General features: G+C 38.6%; 1 protein-coding gene across 1 annotated transcript in view; it reads left to right on the top strand.

Annotated features, from left to right (window-relative positions):
• Nucleotides 1–18,346, top strand: part of ZNF407 (zinc finger protein 407) — a 359,916-nt gene that overhangs the window by 109,082 nt on the left and 232,488 nt on the right. The window contains exon 3 of the mRNA XM_089516927.1: nucleotides 17,152–17,226. Within this exon, the coding sequence (XP_089373053.1) occupies nucleotides 17,152–17,226 (75 nt within the window). The remainder of the gene's footprint in view (nucleotides 1–17,151; nucleotides 17,227–18,346) is intronic.

Below are 18,346 nucleotides of genomic sequence, written 5' to 3'. Positions count from 1 at the left end.
GTAAGCCAATTTCCAGAAAGTAACTATGCAAGATATTTAGAAATACAATCATTACTGGCTCGAAGTTGAACCATTGTATGAATTGGTCCTAAATATAGCCTAAAAGGGAGACTTTTGGGGATACAGATGAGCAGAAAGAGGTGGCCAGACACTGCCCCTTTCTGCCCCAGATGGAGGCTGCAGCAGACAAATGCTGTGGCTTTCATAAGGCTTAAAAAGAACCCACTCCTGACTGGTTCTTTTTCCACTGCATGTGGGGCGTCTTTGGTGCGCTTACATGTAACGATGATGTCTGCGTGGTGCTGCACTGTTTGGATGCTGCGTTGTGCGGACATCATTGTTGCATGCTTTGTGTAAACGGCGGTGAGCCCTACTTTTGGCCCTATGCTGGTGCAATGCTCCGGTCTGTACTATGCCTTACCCAGAACATAAATAATCTTTGAAAAGTTTTGTGTTACTACAGACAGTTTTAAAAGGGGACAAACAGCTCTTACATACATATGATTATTAAAAGCAAAATATGGGGAAGGAATGGATCTAAAGGTGCATCACTGCATAATGATAAATGCTAACTGAGATTGGATATGGACTGCACTAGTCCTGAAATCCAGATTTAAACAAGCATAAGAAACTGCTTTAACATTAATTACCATTTGGCCAAGATAAGCAAAGATTCCTCACCAAATTATTGGAAGGGCTACCATGTGAGAGGCTCATACTTCTGTATGTGACTGGAGTACCCTAATGTGTGACATGTTTGGTCACAAGTTGAAATGAGCATTTCAGATATAATAGGACAGAACATATGCTGTTATAAAGGACTTATAACTATGTCTAGGTTTATTAATGAGAATGAAAAGCTGGAACATAAAGGTTTAACTATATTTCTTCTACATGCAGATTGTGAAACAATGGAAACCACTAAAAGTTGTGCATGGAAATGAAGTGGCAGATCCAGTTTTACAATGAGATTAGCCTGTGGTGAGGGGAATAGATGAATGTAGGGCACCCCCATCAGGATGGGGTCAGTATTGAAGTATGTGTAAGTAAGGAAACCATTGCCTTTGCTCAATCCATTGCTGATGGACTTTAGTTTATGGATGAATCCCAATTCTGCTATTTCTCTTTCCAATCTACATTTGTAGATCTTTTGTTCAATGACTACTGTTCTGAGGTCTGGGATGGAATGCCCAGGGAGACTGAAATGTTCAGCCACCAGTTTTTATGTATTCCCATTCTAATATTTGATTTATGTCCATTTATCCTGTTTGTCCAATGTAGAGTGTTGAAGGGCATTGCTGATGCATGTAACTTGCTTAGCTTCATGGCCTGATGAGACTTGAACCTGGACCTTCCAAATTCTGCTCCAATCCTCTCACACAATGACTGCCATAATGATGGGAAGCAGAGAAATGTTCCTCTCTGCTAGAAATAGAAAGGATCTGTTGGTAGTGAGAATACCCTGGATTAAAAAATAAGGAAAGTAGGGAACAAGAAGCAACTGTGTATGTGGATATTGTCCCCCCAACACATTTCTTAGGGAAAAAAATCGAGGGAATTTTAAAATACTTCCTGAGCATATATAGTGGCCTCTTGGTATCCGCTGGTGTTTAGTTCCAGGACCCCTCTTGGACGCCAAAATCCAAGGATTTCAAGTGAATTTAAATACAATAGATTGTAAAATGGTGTCACTTATATGACAAAGTCACTGGCCCGTTACAAACGGGCAGGAAAGTACGCATGGAGCGTGTACTAGGGTTAGAAAGGGGCGGTGCTTCCGCACCCCCCTAACCCTAGTGCGCGCTCTGCGTGCACAAAATGGCGGCAGCCGTTCCACATGGCCGCTGCCATGAGGACGTCATGACTGTGCCGCCTCTATAAGGAGCGGCGCGGACGTGATGTCCTCGCTCCGCGCCAGGGCGCTTAGTGCGCCCTTAGTGCGGAGCAGGAGGGAGCCCTGTTTCGGAGCTCCTTCCTGGTTTGGTCCGCTGGGCGCAGCCTTCACACGGCTGCGCCCAGCGGACCAAAGGAGAAAGGGGCCAAGTGGTCCCTTTCTCCTCCTCCTCCCTGCCGCCGCGGGGTGTCCTTGGGTCTTGAAGCCCCAAGGACACCCCTTTCCAGGCTGCGGGGAAGGGGCCTTTTGCCGCTTCCCCGCAGCCCGGAAAGTGGCGGATCGGGGCCTCAGTGGCTGCCGGTCTAGCCACTGAGGCCCCGATACACCGGGGAAAGGGGCGGGTGCAGCCCGCCCCAAACAGGCGGTCTGTAACCTGCCACTGTTTGCTTTTGGGGATATATATATATATATATATATATATATATATATATATATATGCTTGCATTCGTGGATAAAGAATCCAGGTATACAGAGGACCAACTGTCCTGCATGCCTAAGCATATAGTAATAAGTTATAGCAGCAAATTTATCCCAAGCAATTTTACTAAGTATCAAAAATGTGTCTTTCCACTACTGAGTTTCCTCCTGCTCTCCTAGCCATATGTCACCATCGGTGATGAGGATGTATTGCATGCCAATTTCCATTTCATTTTTGGGAGTGTGGTAGTAATGGTAATTCAGTGGTAGAGCAGGCCCACTGAATGAATTGTTGAATACTAGGTCAGCATTTATATAATTCCCAGTAATTCGACGAGTCTCTTTTTGTTTAGACTAGCAAGAGTATTAAGCTGTCTTTTGTGAACATAGACCATCATATAAGGCAATCTTGCTTTCATTGATCTGAAGACAGTGCAGTTTGAGAGCAGATGCAGACACTATTTTGTGGAAAGACACTTACAGTACCTGTTAGGATATGTGTTGTCATTCTGTCTACAGTGAGTGGAACAGCAATGTAGTACCATTGCTGTTACATTATAACTTCAGCATATCCTGTAACATCAACACATCCTCTGAATTCTTTTTCTTGTTTGCCAGGCAATAAGAGGTGTTTTATTTTAACCCATTGGGTTGAATGAAGGGACCACTTTATGCAACTGATTGGGGTGCCATGAAAATGGATTTTTATTTACCTAATTGTATTTTATTTTCAGACTGAGGTTCTTATGGGATTTCCTATCTCCAGCATAAAAATAATTTGATTGGCCTTGGACTTTATGTACCTTGAACTGGTGTAGGTGGCAAACATTTGCTGCTTTACCTCAGACAATGAAATATCTTTGACTAAGTGTGACCATGGAGGGTGGGAGTGGGGGCAAAGGAAAAGGTATTCAAAATTCATACCCAATTGAGAAGTAGTTGTCAGATCTGGAAGACATTGAATAAGAGCAACACTTATTCTTTTCTTATTATTATTACCAGCTTCTTTGGACATCCATATAGTTATAAATACAGGATACACTGTTTTAAATAAATGAGTAAAACAAATAAAAGAGACAGAAAGGAATGAGAAACATCGAGTTTCTGGATGAAAAGGAAGAACTGATTGCAGATGCCACCCTTAGCCGAACTCAGAGCTCGAAGTTTAGGAAGACATGTGCTAACTCCTTTACAATTTGATCAGCTGCAGTAAAGGGCTCTATTATTTCTACAAGCATTTAATGTCCTTTTTTGAATTGGACCTGTGAATACCAACAGTTTGGGAACTATATGTACAGCACATTTCAAAATGAAACACATTATACTTAGTTGGAGGCAATCAGGAGAGAAGAAAGAAAATAGTGGTTACAGCAATAAATGTTATATTAGATATGCAAAAAAAGGGGGGAAGACAGTTGCATTTTAAAGCAGAATTTCCCAATGAAGTTTAATGACTTATAGCATTGCATGAATTTGTCAAAACTGATCAGCTGGATTGCTGTACAATGAATACTGAAAATGTTCTGGTTTTTAGGCTTATAATCGCCTTCAGGCATTTAAAAAATCAAAATGTTGTTTGATGGTTTCAGAATGTTAATGAAATTATTATTAATAGCTCATATATTAATCTTAATGGTAATATGTAAATACAGACAAATGTAAAGCTGTGTTGACACCTGAAAGATGATTTTATCCACTGGGAAAAAAATAACTTGGATTAAATTTCAGACATCAAGCCCCAAACATACTTATAAATCCTTCCAAAATGAAAATGTTCATGATACATATTGAAAACATTAGCAATGAAATATTGTAAACCCCAGATTCAAAGTCTTTGCTAGAATAAAACTTCAATTAATATTTATGAAAGTTTTTGTTTGGCTCCTTAATACTAGACTGTTGCCAATAATTTGCATAGGAGCTGTTGTTTAATCATGATAGCATGGTAACATATTTATTGTCTAATAAACAGACTTCTTCCAAACCTTGTTTGCCATCTGGAACACAATGTAGTGCAGCATTTGTAGTACTAGTTGAACGTTTCATTAAAAACAGTTTCACTAAAAATATAAAATACAGGTGGCAAACTTTAATGTGAATTTTGAACTGTTTTGTGGATGCTTAATGTTACAAGCAAATTTTTAAGTGGGAAGTGAATTTCTCTGTTGCCAGGATGTATGAAATGCAAATAGCAGATATTTAGGTTATTATCATTACACTTACCATTCAAAAGTGTTATTTTACTAAGATGACAGTACTATCCAGGGGTGGGGGTGGAGTAGGGGAAGAGTTTATGTTAGATATGAGGATTTCATGGCATTTTACCTATTGAGGGCCCTATAGAGAGGAAAAGGTATAGTGCACTTGCATCTCCAGTCAAGTGACAGACATTCACAGCCTCAGTGTCACAGTGTTATCATCTTGCGTTAGCTAGAAGCACTCCCCGAAGCCGGTCTAGGTTGCATAGTCCTAGATGAGGTCTTCATGGGTGCTGACCATAAAAAGTTCATCAAAGTAATGAGGCGAGGAGAGAGCTTGGCGCTCATGGGCAGAGCTCAGCACCAAGGAGTGTGAACTGGCTCCAGCTGTGACAATAAAACAGCAGGTGGCTGCTGTCATTAGGGGTGGCAGATGAGGCAGGGGACTAACATTCAGCCCAAAAAACTCTCATTTGTTAGCCATCGCCACTCTACCATGCAAAATAGTTTCCATCTCAGTCAATTTTACTTTGCAAAATATTACACAGGCGCCGTATGAAAATTAGAGCCTAGGGTTTGCAGGTTTCTTTTCAACTTATTATCACAAAGCTCTACACTATCATGCTATGCAATGAGTGTTTTTGTGGGGTGGGGAGGGTGTTATTTTCTCCACCCTTTTGGAACAATTTAAAGAGTCTTGTACTAATGTTATAATGTGGCATTTTTATTCAAGCATGCATTGGCTGCTAAATGTTTATGCACATTTCCTTTAGGCTTTGTAATTTATTTGTAAAATCCAAAACCTCTCCATACTCCTCCTCTCTCCCTTTTTACTTCACATTTGCTGGGCAAACATCTCAGTGGTAGTACTCTTTGGCTGTATTGTTTCTAGGAAGTGTACTCTCAGCAAAATAGCCTTTGCCTTTATTCCTCCTAAAAGAATCACTGTGGAAATTCAGATTTTGGGGTGGCTGGGCAGGTCTGACATTTTGTTAGGTCCTTGTCTGCCTGCAATGGACTGCTTATATTTCATATAGTCTTGGGGTGTATCCACACCACATAGCTATAGCACTTTGATATCTTTTTCATGGTAATGATTTCATTGTGTGAAATTTTGAGATTAAAACTTAGAATGTTCTGCCAGAGAGCTGTAATAATGCAGCTCCTGGGTATGGAGCAGAACTGTCTAGCAGGGAATTCTACTACACTATCAAACTACAATTCCCAGAATACCATTGCAGGAAGCCATGGCTTTTAAAATGCTATAAGACTACTATAATTGTGGAGTGTAGATCCACTACATGAACCTTTATACTAAGACTTGTTAGTCTTTAAGGTGCCATATGTCTTCCATCCCTCCATTGCTACAGTGCAGTACCCTTCTGAAAGGTAATATTTGGATGGAAAACCACCAGGACATTCTTCAAGCAGGGCTGGGAAATAATTCTGCCTGAAACCCTGCACAGTTGATGCAGTTAAATGGAAATATTTCCTTTGTCCAAATTATCATAAATAGAGGAAGAAAATAAATTTCTGGGCCATATTAGACTCTTCTTGAGATGATATTTTTTCCCTCACACAGTAGGTAGGTTTCCTGTAGGATTGTGTGATAGGTTCCTTATGTTAGTGTAGTTAAAAAGAAAAAAAAAAGTGAAATTGGAGAACCAGTAAGGAATGGGAAATAACACAGAAGCAAACTCCTTTAAATGTTATTTCCAGGCTATAGTTAAGTAATATTTATAGTTACTATTACACTAATCAGGGATATGGTGGTTCAGCGGTAAAGACGTTGACTCTGAGGAAGGTTGGCCCAAGTGCCGCATGACGGAGTGAGCTCTTGTCACTAGTCTCAGCTTCTGCTAATCTAGCAATTTGAAGCCATGTAAAAGTGCAAGTAGATAAATAGGTAGCACTTCAGTGGAAAGGTAACATTGTTCCATGCAGTCATGCTATCCACATGACCATGAGTCATTTTTGACAAGCTGCACCGCCACCTACAATCAGACACAACTTGATAAGCATTTACCTTTACCTTTTATCACACTATCAAGGTGGACAAGGGACCCCATTCAGTGCACTGCGATCAAATGAATACAATGAGGAAATCATTACCTTTCTGTCATTTGACAGACCAATTTGATTTAACTATGGGGTGTGTGGTGGCATTTGTTGCAGCAATCTTGGGCATCCAAATGGAGGGAGACCTCAGGATTAAACAAGGCTATTCACATACTATAGAACCAGAAACCGGAAACAGCACAGATGGTAAACAACATCTGATCAAAGAAAATAGTTGACAATAACCATGTCTTCCACTCATCATAGATGTGACAGACATAGCTGAATGCTGTGGTATTCTTGGAATTGTTTGTTGTAGCACCAGAGCTCTCTGACAGGGAAGGCTAAACGTCTAACAAAACTGTTGCATTGAGCCATGGCAGTTAAAGTGATGCCAACCTGGATTATTTCTGCCATGACGATGTAGCCACAGACGTGTAGATCAATATTCTGAAAGATCTGTCCATCCAGCCATCCATGCATCCATTACAGAACTGACAGACCAAGATGATGCTGGCATGCTAAAATATAGGTAGGAAGGTACACTAGATTGGCCTCCCAAGATACTTGAAAGCCATAGAGGTAATGATCTCAAGATAAATGTGGGATTGTACCCACATATTTGCAGACACATCATTCAGTACCGAATAGGAACAGGGAACCTCTGGTCCACGAGGTAGTTGAGCACAACTATAAACTCCACTCCTCCCAAACCTAATAAACTAGTTATGAGATTCATAATTGGAACCTCTGGAAGGTTAAGAAGAGGACCTATCATCCTTGTTGCTTCCCAAACAAAAAGATTCTAGATTGACTTCCTACTCATTATAATTGTGCCAGTGTGCGTAATCCTCTTTTTAAGGAAAGCAATCTTTGCATATTGTGGCTTCAGTCCTATTGTTAGTCCCAACTAATTGACCCACTGAACAAACAGATTTTATCATACTTAACTATTTGCCAGTGATTCAGTGGGTCTACTCTGATTTAGCCAAATCCTTTAGTTGTTTTGCAAAGATCTGTATGATCTGACATATAGTTGAGTGACTGCAATATCAGGATCAAAAGAAAGATGTGATAGATAATGTTGCTGTTTAATTTTATTTCTACATTTTAGTATGGTGATTATAACATGGGAAATTTTGGGAAAGTTTTGGTATGTGGTGCATGTAGGCTATGACTTTTATAGCACAGCTATTTGGTTGATTGTAAACATTCTGTAAGCACTGAAGGATCATTTTTGGGCATTGCTAACAAAGAACCATGCTCTCAGGTACTGTCATGCTTTTTGGAGGTTGATGTTAATCTGTTTTTGAAGCAAGGCATTCTGTAAAATCTAAGCCTAAGGTTGCATTTCACAACTAATGAAAAACAAATTCTGTATTGTGGTAAGTTGAGAGGTGATAGCAAGTATGGAGAAAGCACTGGGATTGCTGAAGTACTTTTTGCAGCTGTTACATTTCCAGACACTTGCTGAAGGTGATTGTGTACAGATGTTTGGCAGGCAATAAAAATAGATAATTAGAAGTGTAATTACATAGTTACGTTGCATACTACAGTAACAGTACTTGTTAATTCCTCTGAATAGTAAAACAAAAATGAGAAGTGATGTTAGTTTTGTCACATGTGTTTTGATATATCTTTGTAAGTGTTCAATTGTTTTCTTCTTTTTTATGCACTAACTAGAAAAGAGCGAATATATTAGCAAATTTAATTCATTGTGTTATAGTGGTGGAGAAGAAACATCTTAACAATATGCCATGCACAATTTGACACTTACATCACTTTTCTGTATGGAAACATCATTTTGTATGGTTTCTGACTACATTCAGTTCTGGTGATTTTTCATCAGTTATGGTATTATCCTTGATGAGTTGTTCAAATATAACTGGAAAAAATGGTTTCATATTCTGTGAAGAAGCCTGCATGAGCTCATGCTGCCCCTGCATGACTATGAGGCCTTTTGGGTATTTTACTTTGACTTTTACACAAACCACAGCTCACTGTCGTATCAAAACACAGATAACTGTGAATTGTTTAAACTATGGCTTGTTAGAAATGTTCAGGATTGGGTCCTATTTGCAAATTTCATTGTTCCTCTTTAAACCTGAGTCTCCTGCAGATCAATTTATGTTAAAGATATATTGCTCCAATTTCCCTGGCAAGCCCCATATCTAAGAGGCTAGGAGACATGTTGTTGTTCCTCCTCCTTTCTCCTATAGAAGTTCAGATTTTCCTTCCATCAGCTCCCCATCACAATCCATGGTGTTTTCAGACCAGGTGTTTACTGTTCTATCATACAGCTTCATTCATAGATATTTACAGGTGGTTCAGACACTATTGTCTTCCATTTAGAACCCACTCATGATTTGCTATTGTGTCTTCATCTTTGTTTCTTAGCAGTGAAGACCCATTAGACAGATTAGTTACACAGCATATTTCATTTGTGAGCTGCAGGAACAATCTTTTAGTTATTTAAAAATTCACCTTTAAGGCGATGCAAAAAACAGAGTGTTGTTTGTGATGTCCCCCATGGAAATGAGACAGAATAAAGCTGTAAGTTGAAGTGGCTAGAGTTAGGAAAATCAGCACTTCAGTGATTGAAGGTAAGAAAAAGAAAGTAGGAGAAGAAAGCTTTAAATTGACCACTCATGCTGCCTCTGCACTGTAGAATTAATGCAGTTTGACCCTACTTTAGCTGCCATGGCTCCATCCTGTGGAATCCTGGGATTAGTGCTTTGTGGTAATTCTGAAAAGCTTTATTAAACCTATCAGTATAAAACATTGGCTGACTTCACTGGACCATAAGATCCCAGAGAAGTATAATGCCTATGTTTGGCCACTTGACCTATGAAATTTTACAGAAAAATTCAGAACTAAAAAGAATCCAATATTTAAAAGTCTATGAATGTGTATTCTTCTAGTGACGTAATGTCATTAAAGTAAGTACTATGCAAATCAAGCTTGAAAGGGCTTTTGAAAAGTACGAGAAGCACTTTTTTTGTTGGTCACACATCAAATCAAGAAGGGCAAAAGGTCTGGAATACTATCTCCTTTCAAATGCATCTTTTTGAAGGGCAGAAGAAGGCTGTAAGAGAGTGGTAGGAAGGTAGGCTCTCTGTGTGGAATTTATCTTCCTGCCTGAATGAGTTACTGGAATGAGTCAATTAATATCTGATTTGGGATGCCAGAATCTTTCCAGATGGGTCGAAATACTTCATTTAACAGGCAATATAACAATAGGGAACTGAAGTGCAGAATCACTGGAACATAATGTTATGATCAGCTTCCTGATCCATGATGTGAAGCTAGTATGATAAGATGGTGATGATATCATAATTGGAGACCCATCTGTGACACTGCATTAGTTTAATATATGTGTGGCAGCTCCTTCTGTTTGTTGTTGTTGTTGTTGAAGAATAGCCCATGGTTTTTGTCAGCTAGTGAGTCTGCCGCCAAACTGTCAATCACTAGATTGTGTCAAAGGGTGCAAGACCACCCTCCCATCTTTTGAGGTCTTTAAACAGGTTGGATGGGCATCTTTCAGGAGTGCTTTAGTTGTGTGTTCCTGCATAACAGGAGGTTGGTTTTCATCAATTCCAATTCTGGATAGTTGATTGGTTTCCATTTGAAGTTTGCTGTCCTAGGTTTTTGGGACGACTGCTCCTGTGTCTTTTGTTTTCTTTATGCAGATTCTGATAAATTTACCAGACAGCTTAATTTCATCTAGATAAACCTTTTCATTCATGAAGAGATGCATAAAGTAGCTAGGAAGAATATCATTTAAGACAAGTGTACAATTAACAAAAGGGGATAAAAACTAGTTTATAATACAGCACAAGTTTCAGAGTGAAATTAGATTTTAAAATAAAAGAACCAGACAGCCCATGAACTCATCATTATTTTGGTATGGTGTATGTAGTCTGTTTTAACAGTAACAAATCTGATCACTCGGGGGAGTAAGTTTCAAAGTTTTGGCCCTACAACAGAGATGTCTCTGCCACAAACATCCTGATAAAGCTTGCCTAATAAGAGCTCGCTTCCTAATTGGAATCAATTGTTTGATTAGTGAAATAATTTATAATAAGGTTATAAAGCTTTCATGATTGTTTATCTGGAGACTGAGACATTGAAATATCTCTTTTCTGATGAGAGATGGGGAGAGAAACAGTTTGGGATCATCCCTTCCAATAGATGCAGGCCTAATAATTCTCTTACATCTTGAATAGCACATATTGATGTCACAGACACCGCAATGGAAGTATCTTGAGAGTCAGTTCTTCCTTTTTTGAATGATAGATATAGGAATATGCAGGAAGAGCAGGGCTGATTGATTGATAGTGAGCAACTCATCCATAATGATCTGTCTGTTATAGACAGTAAATTATTCTGAAGATTGATGCAGGTCATTGAGCAGCACATCAACAAACCTGTTGTCCATCATTCTACTGAAATGGAGTCTGGGACACTGACAGATATTCCACATAAGTCTACATAGTGCAGGAAAGGTACAGAGAGGTTCCTTTAATGTTTCTACATCCAAGATGTTTTCCGCTTGCTATATTATTCCTAACTTCACTTGACATCAACTTCTTCCCAGAAAGCATTACTTTAAAAAAAGGAAGCAGTAGAACATTTATAGAATACTTTTTCTATGAAAATTATATGAGAGAATGAAAGCAAATACCATTACTTGCATGGACCTTATCTCCAACTCAGTATGCTTTTAGATGTACCCCAGAGCTCTTTTAGAAAATCAGTTTTTATTTATGTTTGATAATTCAGTAGTGAAAAATCAGTTTTTAGACACTTATCACAGTTATCATTTGTATCATACTTCATAGAGTAACATGGATGGTATGCCAATTAAGTTTTCATCACACTTTTGCGTATGTGGATGAAGAATGGGATGAGGAATGTATGTTAGCTGTGAAGATTTCCTTAAATTCCTACTAATTTATAATATAATAGTTTCACCACTAATCTGGATTAGAATTACTTCTCCACCTTTTAAACACTTAAAAAATAGCGAAGAATATTATTGTGGTGATTATGACATTACTTTTTCTTCTTCCTCTTCTTCATGATCATCATCATCATCCTTTAATTTCCTTAATGTAAGCGTGAAAAGATTGTTGAACATGGTGAAGTAAAAATCCTAAAGGACTTTAAAATTGAAACAGATTTGACACGGATAAACAATTAGAATATAGTATGCCAGACAAAACTGTAGTCAAGAAAAAGATTTTGGACTGTAGATGTGGTGATCCTTTGAGATAGCAAAATCAAAGGCAAAGAGATGGAAAAGATTATAAAATAGTGAGGCCTACATCTGGGAAAAGAAAGCAACTGTGGTTCCAGTAGTGATAGATGTTCCTGGAGACATTCCAAAAAGTCTAGCAAGACAGTCAAATGATATTACTGTAGAAAGGATCACAATAGCATAATTTTAAAAAGTGACCCTACTTTGAACATGCCATATTGTCAGATGACTATCTTACGTTCTTAAATTCTTGGATAGAATTCAAATCACTGATGACTCCAGTTAGCAAAATGAAACTGAGAAATAATCACAGTTTCCCTAATTTAAAAGGTCTGTCCTGAATGGTAGATCACCTGTGTCAAGTAATCATCTGTTGGAACCATATTCCTAAATTGTTGTAAGGAGAAAGACGTTTGTACCATAGACTTTTGTTGACTGGGTCTACTTTATTGTTCTGTGCTGATGGCCGGCCTCAGGCTGGGAGGCTAATGCAAAAGAGGATTAATGTCTGCTAATTGCATTAGCCTCCCAGCCTGAGGCTGGCCATCAGCACAGAACAATACACATACAAATCATTCCTGCATTCCCAGGATCACACAGTATATATAGACCCACTTTTTCCAGGCAAAGCATTCTCTGAAGATGTCAGCCACAGATGCTGGCGAAACGTCAAGAAGAAAATTTTCTAGAATATGGCCACATAGCCAGAAAACCCTACAAAAAACCATGGATGCTGGCCATGAAAGCCTTCGACTTCACCTTTGAATATTGTTATCAGGTGAATGTCTTTTTGTAAACTAAAGTCTGTAAGTAAATTTTTTTCTGATTCGTTAGTTCATAGCGGTGATTTCCTCAGGAAGTTTCGTTGCCAGTCATCCTGAAGTAAATGATAATGCAGATTGAAACATGGATTTCTTCAAGGACTAGCTGATATCAAAGGGTATGCTTTTGATCATCAGTGGTTTGGAGTATATAGTGAAATTGCTCTTGAATTTGCTTGTACTGATTATATAGATGATACTAGTAAGCAGAATATGCTTTACATGCCTGAAAGCATGTACTTTTTCAAATTTATTAAGGTCTGTCCTTTACAGATGAAAGGATATTGTTCATCCATACTGGCAGCCATAGTGAAAACTGTGGTGGCCCACCAAATTTTAACCTTGCTTATGATGGTGATTTTTCTACTTTAATGTATTTTTTTATTGGAAGAAAGAGGGATACTGCATTTTGGGATGTGGGTCAGGAATCTGAGAAGTACAATAGCTGTTTTGGACCTCGCTCCCCACTACCCTCTTGTCTTAACAGATTGAAATTTAAGAACTACCAGTAATTATTTTAAGAGCAAATGCATCTGAGTAACTAAGTAGTTTAAGACTTAAGTAGTCTTAAGTAGTTTAAGACTAAATGCATCTGAGGAAGTAGACTTTAGTCTACAAAAGCTCATGCTGCCAACTTCTTTCTTTCAGTTAGTTTCAAAGGTGCTACAAGATCTCTCTACATCTAAGTAGTGTTACTGATAAAAAGTTCAAAATAAGGAACGATGTTGGGAATATGTTAAAATGTTGTACAATCAAAGTCTGCCATCTTCCTCAAATGCCTGCTTACACTCATGCAGTCTTTCTTCAGATTTGCTGATTTCACAGTTTTGCTCTCATTTATACTTGTCATAGAAAAGTAGGATGTGCTGTATTCGTCTGTATTACCTATTCATACTCCATCTGTTGACAGCTGCTAAACATATAAGATTCAGAGCAAACTTCCATATGTTCATTAAAGAGTCTTCAAGTTTGAAGGCCCTTAGGATTAAGATTGGTAAACACTGATTCAACTCGGTCCACTACTTTTCTTCTTCAGATCTTTACAGGGTAGTTTACAGCATAGTAACCCCCCCCCCCTTCTCTCTCTCTGTGTAAGTCTTAAATATTTAGGCAGACAGCGGTGTCTATGCACATGTTAGTAGGTCATATGATGGAAATACACCTTTGATAACTTTTCCTGCTGCAACTATGATGTCAGCCAACAAGATTTCCAGGTCGTTTTTTTTTCTCTTTTGAAAGGGCTTCTGAAGATAAAGAGATCTCACTGGCTTGTTTCATCTGCTTCAGGAGCTGTGTAGTGCAAAGGGAAAAGGGCCAAATGCCCCTTAAAGTGAATAATGAATTTGCAGATATAACCAAGACAATTTATTTGGGATTAGGTAACTAGTCACTACTTCAGGAAAGGAGCTAGCTGTGAATGTATGATTTCATTTCTAAGCCTTTAAAGGGTTGTGTTTCTTATCTGTATATCAGTTACACTAAAATATATACCATACTTCATTTATGTTTCAGAATGGATTTGATACAATTATCTCTTTCACACAACCCACTTTTTTATTATTGTGCTAAAAGTGATGCCCTTGGAGAAGGGGCAAAAACTTGTAGGATCTAACATAATATAAAATATAAACAAGGGAAAACTATGTAATGGTTAAAAAAAAAAAAAAACAATCCCAGCAATCCTAGATGTAATTCTGGCATTTTCTGACCTGCTCTTTTATGTGTTTGGGTTATGCAAAGGTATGTCTTTGGGAGAGGATTGGCAAAATCTCTTAGACTGGTACTAGGTCCCTCAAATTATTATTATTAAGCTTTATTTATATAGTGCTGTAAATTTACACAGTGCTGTACATACAATCTTTATGCTTCTTTTTTCATTTATAATATTGCTTCTTTTTTCATTTATTTTAATAAGCCAGTTACATGCCTGGTATTTTTCTATAAATAGACTGTGATGGCTGCATCCACTGTAAATGCTTTTTAAAGACGCTAAATAGTATTTTAAAGCGATTCCAAGTTCCTAGCATAATTTTTTTAAAAAGGCAATAGTTCAGTCTTTTAGGTATTATACCACCAAAACAACATTTCTGTGACGACAGTTGCACCATATTTGGTAGTAGCTTTATTTTTTTCCCTGCCAACTTTTTAGTAATCTTATGGTGGGGAGGGGCCACTAACTACTATCTAATTTCACGTTATGACAGAAATCCAGTTGTTGGTGGGTGACCAGTTGTGTACAAGAAAGAGTACAAGGAAGATAGAGAAATGTAAAGTCAGGGTGGTGAAACCAGCTTGGAAAGTGTGGAAAGAGGTGTAATTCACACACACACACACACACACACACACCATTCTTTATTACATTTTCAGATAGAGATGTTTCACCTGCCCCTTACCTTTAATTAGGTTATGCATTTGACATAGTTTTGTTCAGTTCACAAATAAGTTCACCTATTGCCTTCTTGATTATAAAAACTATGTGTATTCATTTCCTAATTTTATGTTTCTTTAAGAAAATTAACTTGGAGGAAGGATGCTTCAGAAATACAAAAAACAAAACCAAACAAAAAACTGTTCTTAATTTCAAATATGTTCGTCTTGCTCGCAACAAGATGGTTCTGCTTTCTGCCCTAAAGTGGTAGCAGTAGATGTGGAATGCCCTGTACTCTCATTAGGATTGAGGAGTTTTATGTCAGCGCAATCATTTTATTTATGAATAGTAATTGTAGTGACACCATGAAGTTACTGCAATAGATTTTTCTAAATTCTAGATGCTGTATTGGTTATATTATCATTCAAAAAAGAAAAACAAAACAAAACAAAACAATAAACCCAACCAAGAATAAGTGGCATCATAATGTATTTCTTTTTATAAAAATAATGAAGTCGCTATCATTTTAAAGATGGTGAGTTATATCCTGCACCCTGAAGGCTGCACAAAATAGAGATTTACTGTAATAATGTGTATATGCCCAAAGTAGATCGGACGTGGAGATTAGAGATTACCATATATGTAATAGGGAAGAACTGTTTCTTGGCTTTTGTGGCTCGTATATGCCATAATGCTACAGTATTTCACAGTCGTTGCACTGTCCATTACTGGAAGCATGTCCAAATGAATTCAGCATTTAATGTTAAAAATCTTATAATATGCCAGCTTGATTTGTAGCCCGTCATATCATGAAATGCTAATTAAAATCATATTTTTGCATATGTCATGCCTTTCATGTACATATGCAAATAGACTTCCAGTGCCTTTCAGCTATTAGTAATTAACTTTATGAAGGACAGCTGTAATACATAATTAACAAAAATGTTTGCAAGCCCTTTTCACACTGAAAGTAAGAGCAGTAATTTCTTTCTTTCTTTTTTCCCTTGTTGTGTGTGTATGTGTTTGTTTTTGGTTATCAAGGATGCCATTTTAGTTTGAAGGTTCTGCTAGTATCTGTGTTGGAGAACTATTCATACGACATAATAAAATTAATCTATAGGACTTAGCATGGTCATAGATTTAGCAATATAGTAATATAGAATGAATAATTGCTAACTAATAAATGCATTGGACACCAGAATTAAAGCAGATGAAGTGCTTTGTGTTTAAAATAAGGCATAATACCTCTCTCTCTCTCTCTCTCTCTCCCTCTCTCCCCCCCTTCTTTGTCTTTTAAATTTCCACATATCCACTAGTGTTAAATTCTGTTCAGTCAAAGAGTGACTAAAAGTGACTAGTCCAATCCTGCTTTGTTCCACAGCAACAATTATGGCTCCTTCAGAGATTTAATCTTAAAATTTTAATCAACAAGATTATTTAGAAGTTATATGAAATCAAAATGGCTTAAATGCCAAGGTTGTCCGTGAGTTTAAATATCTCGATAAAAGAGCTCTCTTTTACACATTCCCATTGCCTAATACATGTGTATAGTTGCTCAGTCTGTAAGAACAGTTGGGCATAGGTCTTTTTGCACTGCTTGTCTTTGCACATAGCTCTCACCCCTCCATGTGCTGAAGGAAGCTTTCATTCTTCCAGCCAGTGACGCTGATGTCTCTCCAACCCTCCTACTTATGGCTTGATGTCATGTCTGTGCATTTGGAGCAAGGGGGAGAGGTTATAAACAGAGCACTTTTTGTCCTATGGCTGGATGAGGAACTCATGGCTCTCCAATGCAACTCACTTTAATAACAGAATAGGCAGTGGTCAACCATGACGGAAATTACAACCCAACAACATCTGAAAAAACATGAATTCCCCATCCCTGCATGCTAAGCTGATCCTGTCACATGTGGGACATGGAAGAAAACCACACCTTTAATGTTTTTTTGCATATCTTCCTTGAGTGCTATATTTGTATTTTCATGTAAATAAAAATATGCATCATCTTATGGTTGCTTCCCAGCATGTAGGTTTTACCATCACAAAATTTCTGCCCTTTGGAATAATAAGTCTGAATTTTTGTTTCATATTCTTAAAGCTGGAAAGATTTAACAAAAATTAATTCTGTTTTTCAGGGTGGCATTTGTAATGAAGAAGCACTTAAATACACACCTGCTAGGGAAACATGGAGTCGGCACACCAAAAGAAAGGTAAAATAAAGTATAATTGTCCATTTTTCTGCAGCTCTGTTGGTATATCTGTTAAACCTCAAAGCCTGCTTTGTATATTTATGTATATTGTTTAAACATCTGCCTGATATAGGTGGTCTTTGTTCTGAGATACCTTCTAAACTGTGTCTTCAGTGCAAAGGCTTCCTGTAATTTTCATAAGGAAAACATATTGTACAGTATTCCAGTATTACCCATGAAATTTGAAGTTGCAGTGAAAGACAAATGGCTTTGTTCTTGTTTCTCTGCTTCAGATCTCTGGACCGGACAGAAGGTCTTTGACTTTTGAAATGTGGTTGCTTCGCATGAATTAGAAAATTTTGTAATTCTCCTCTATCCCCATTAAACTTAACAAGTCATTTTAAGATATGGGGTTGGGAGTAGATGGTAGAATTGTAACATGGTAATCAGATTATGAACATTTATATTTAATGAAAACATATCCAGGAGCAGCTGTGTTGGCCAGGGAGCAAAGTGAAATATGACAAAAAGAGATGTTTCTCTTGCTATGGAAGCTGAATTAATTTTAATGTCTATAGTTTTCTCCCCAGAAATTAATTACTCTTTTTCACAAGAAGATGCTCTGTCACTCATATCTCAACTAGAGTTGCCATAACCCGGCGGCCCCCGTGCCATTCACGGTTTCGGGGGGCCCCTCCCGGTCACGGTCCGGTTTGGGCCCCCACCCGTGCCTTGTTCCCGGTTTGGGGGGTCCGCTCCGGCCATTGCCGCTGCCGCTAATGCGGCTGCTGCGGCGCCGACCCACCTCCTCCTCCTCCTCCGGCTCCACCTTCCTCCTCTTCCTCGGCGGGCCGGCAGCAGAAGCGCCGCTGCCACCGCGCCCCCACTGAGAGAGCTTGCGCGCTGCCCAGGCCTCAGTAGGGGCCAGTGGCAGCGCGCGCGCGCGCCTGCCCCATTCCCTCCATGCGCGCGTGCTTGCCCCGCTTCCCTTCCTCCCACGCCAGGCATCCTAAGGAGGAGGGGGGAGAGGAGGAGGAGGAGGAGGAAGGAGCAGGAGGAAGGGTGCCTGAAGGCCAGGGCAGAATTGGGCCACAGAAGGAGGAGGAGGAGGAAGAGGAAAGCTGAGTCAGTGGCCATTAGG

Source organism: Sceloporus occidentalis, unplaced genomic scaffold (genome assembly GCF_023333645.1).
Source record: "Sceloporus occidentalis isolate IW3139 unplaced genomic scaffold, rSceOcc1.0.p SCAF_3, whole genome shotgun sequence".
NCBI lineage: Eukaryota > Metazoa > Chordata > Lepidosauria > Squamata > Phrynosomatidae > Sceloporus > Sceloporus occidentalis.
This window is presented reverse-complemented; position numbering and strand designations above follow the sequence as displayed.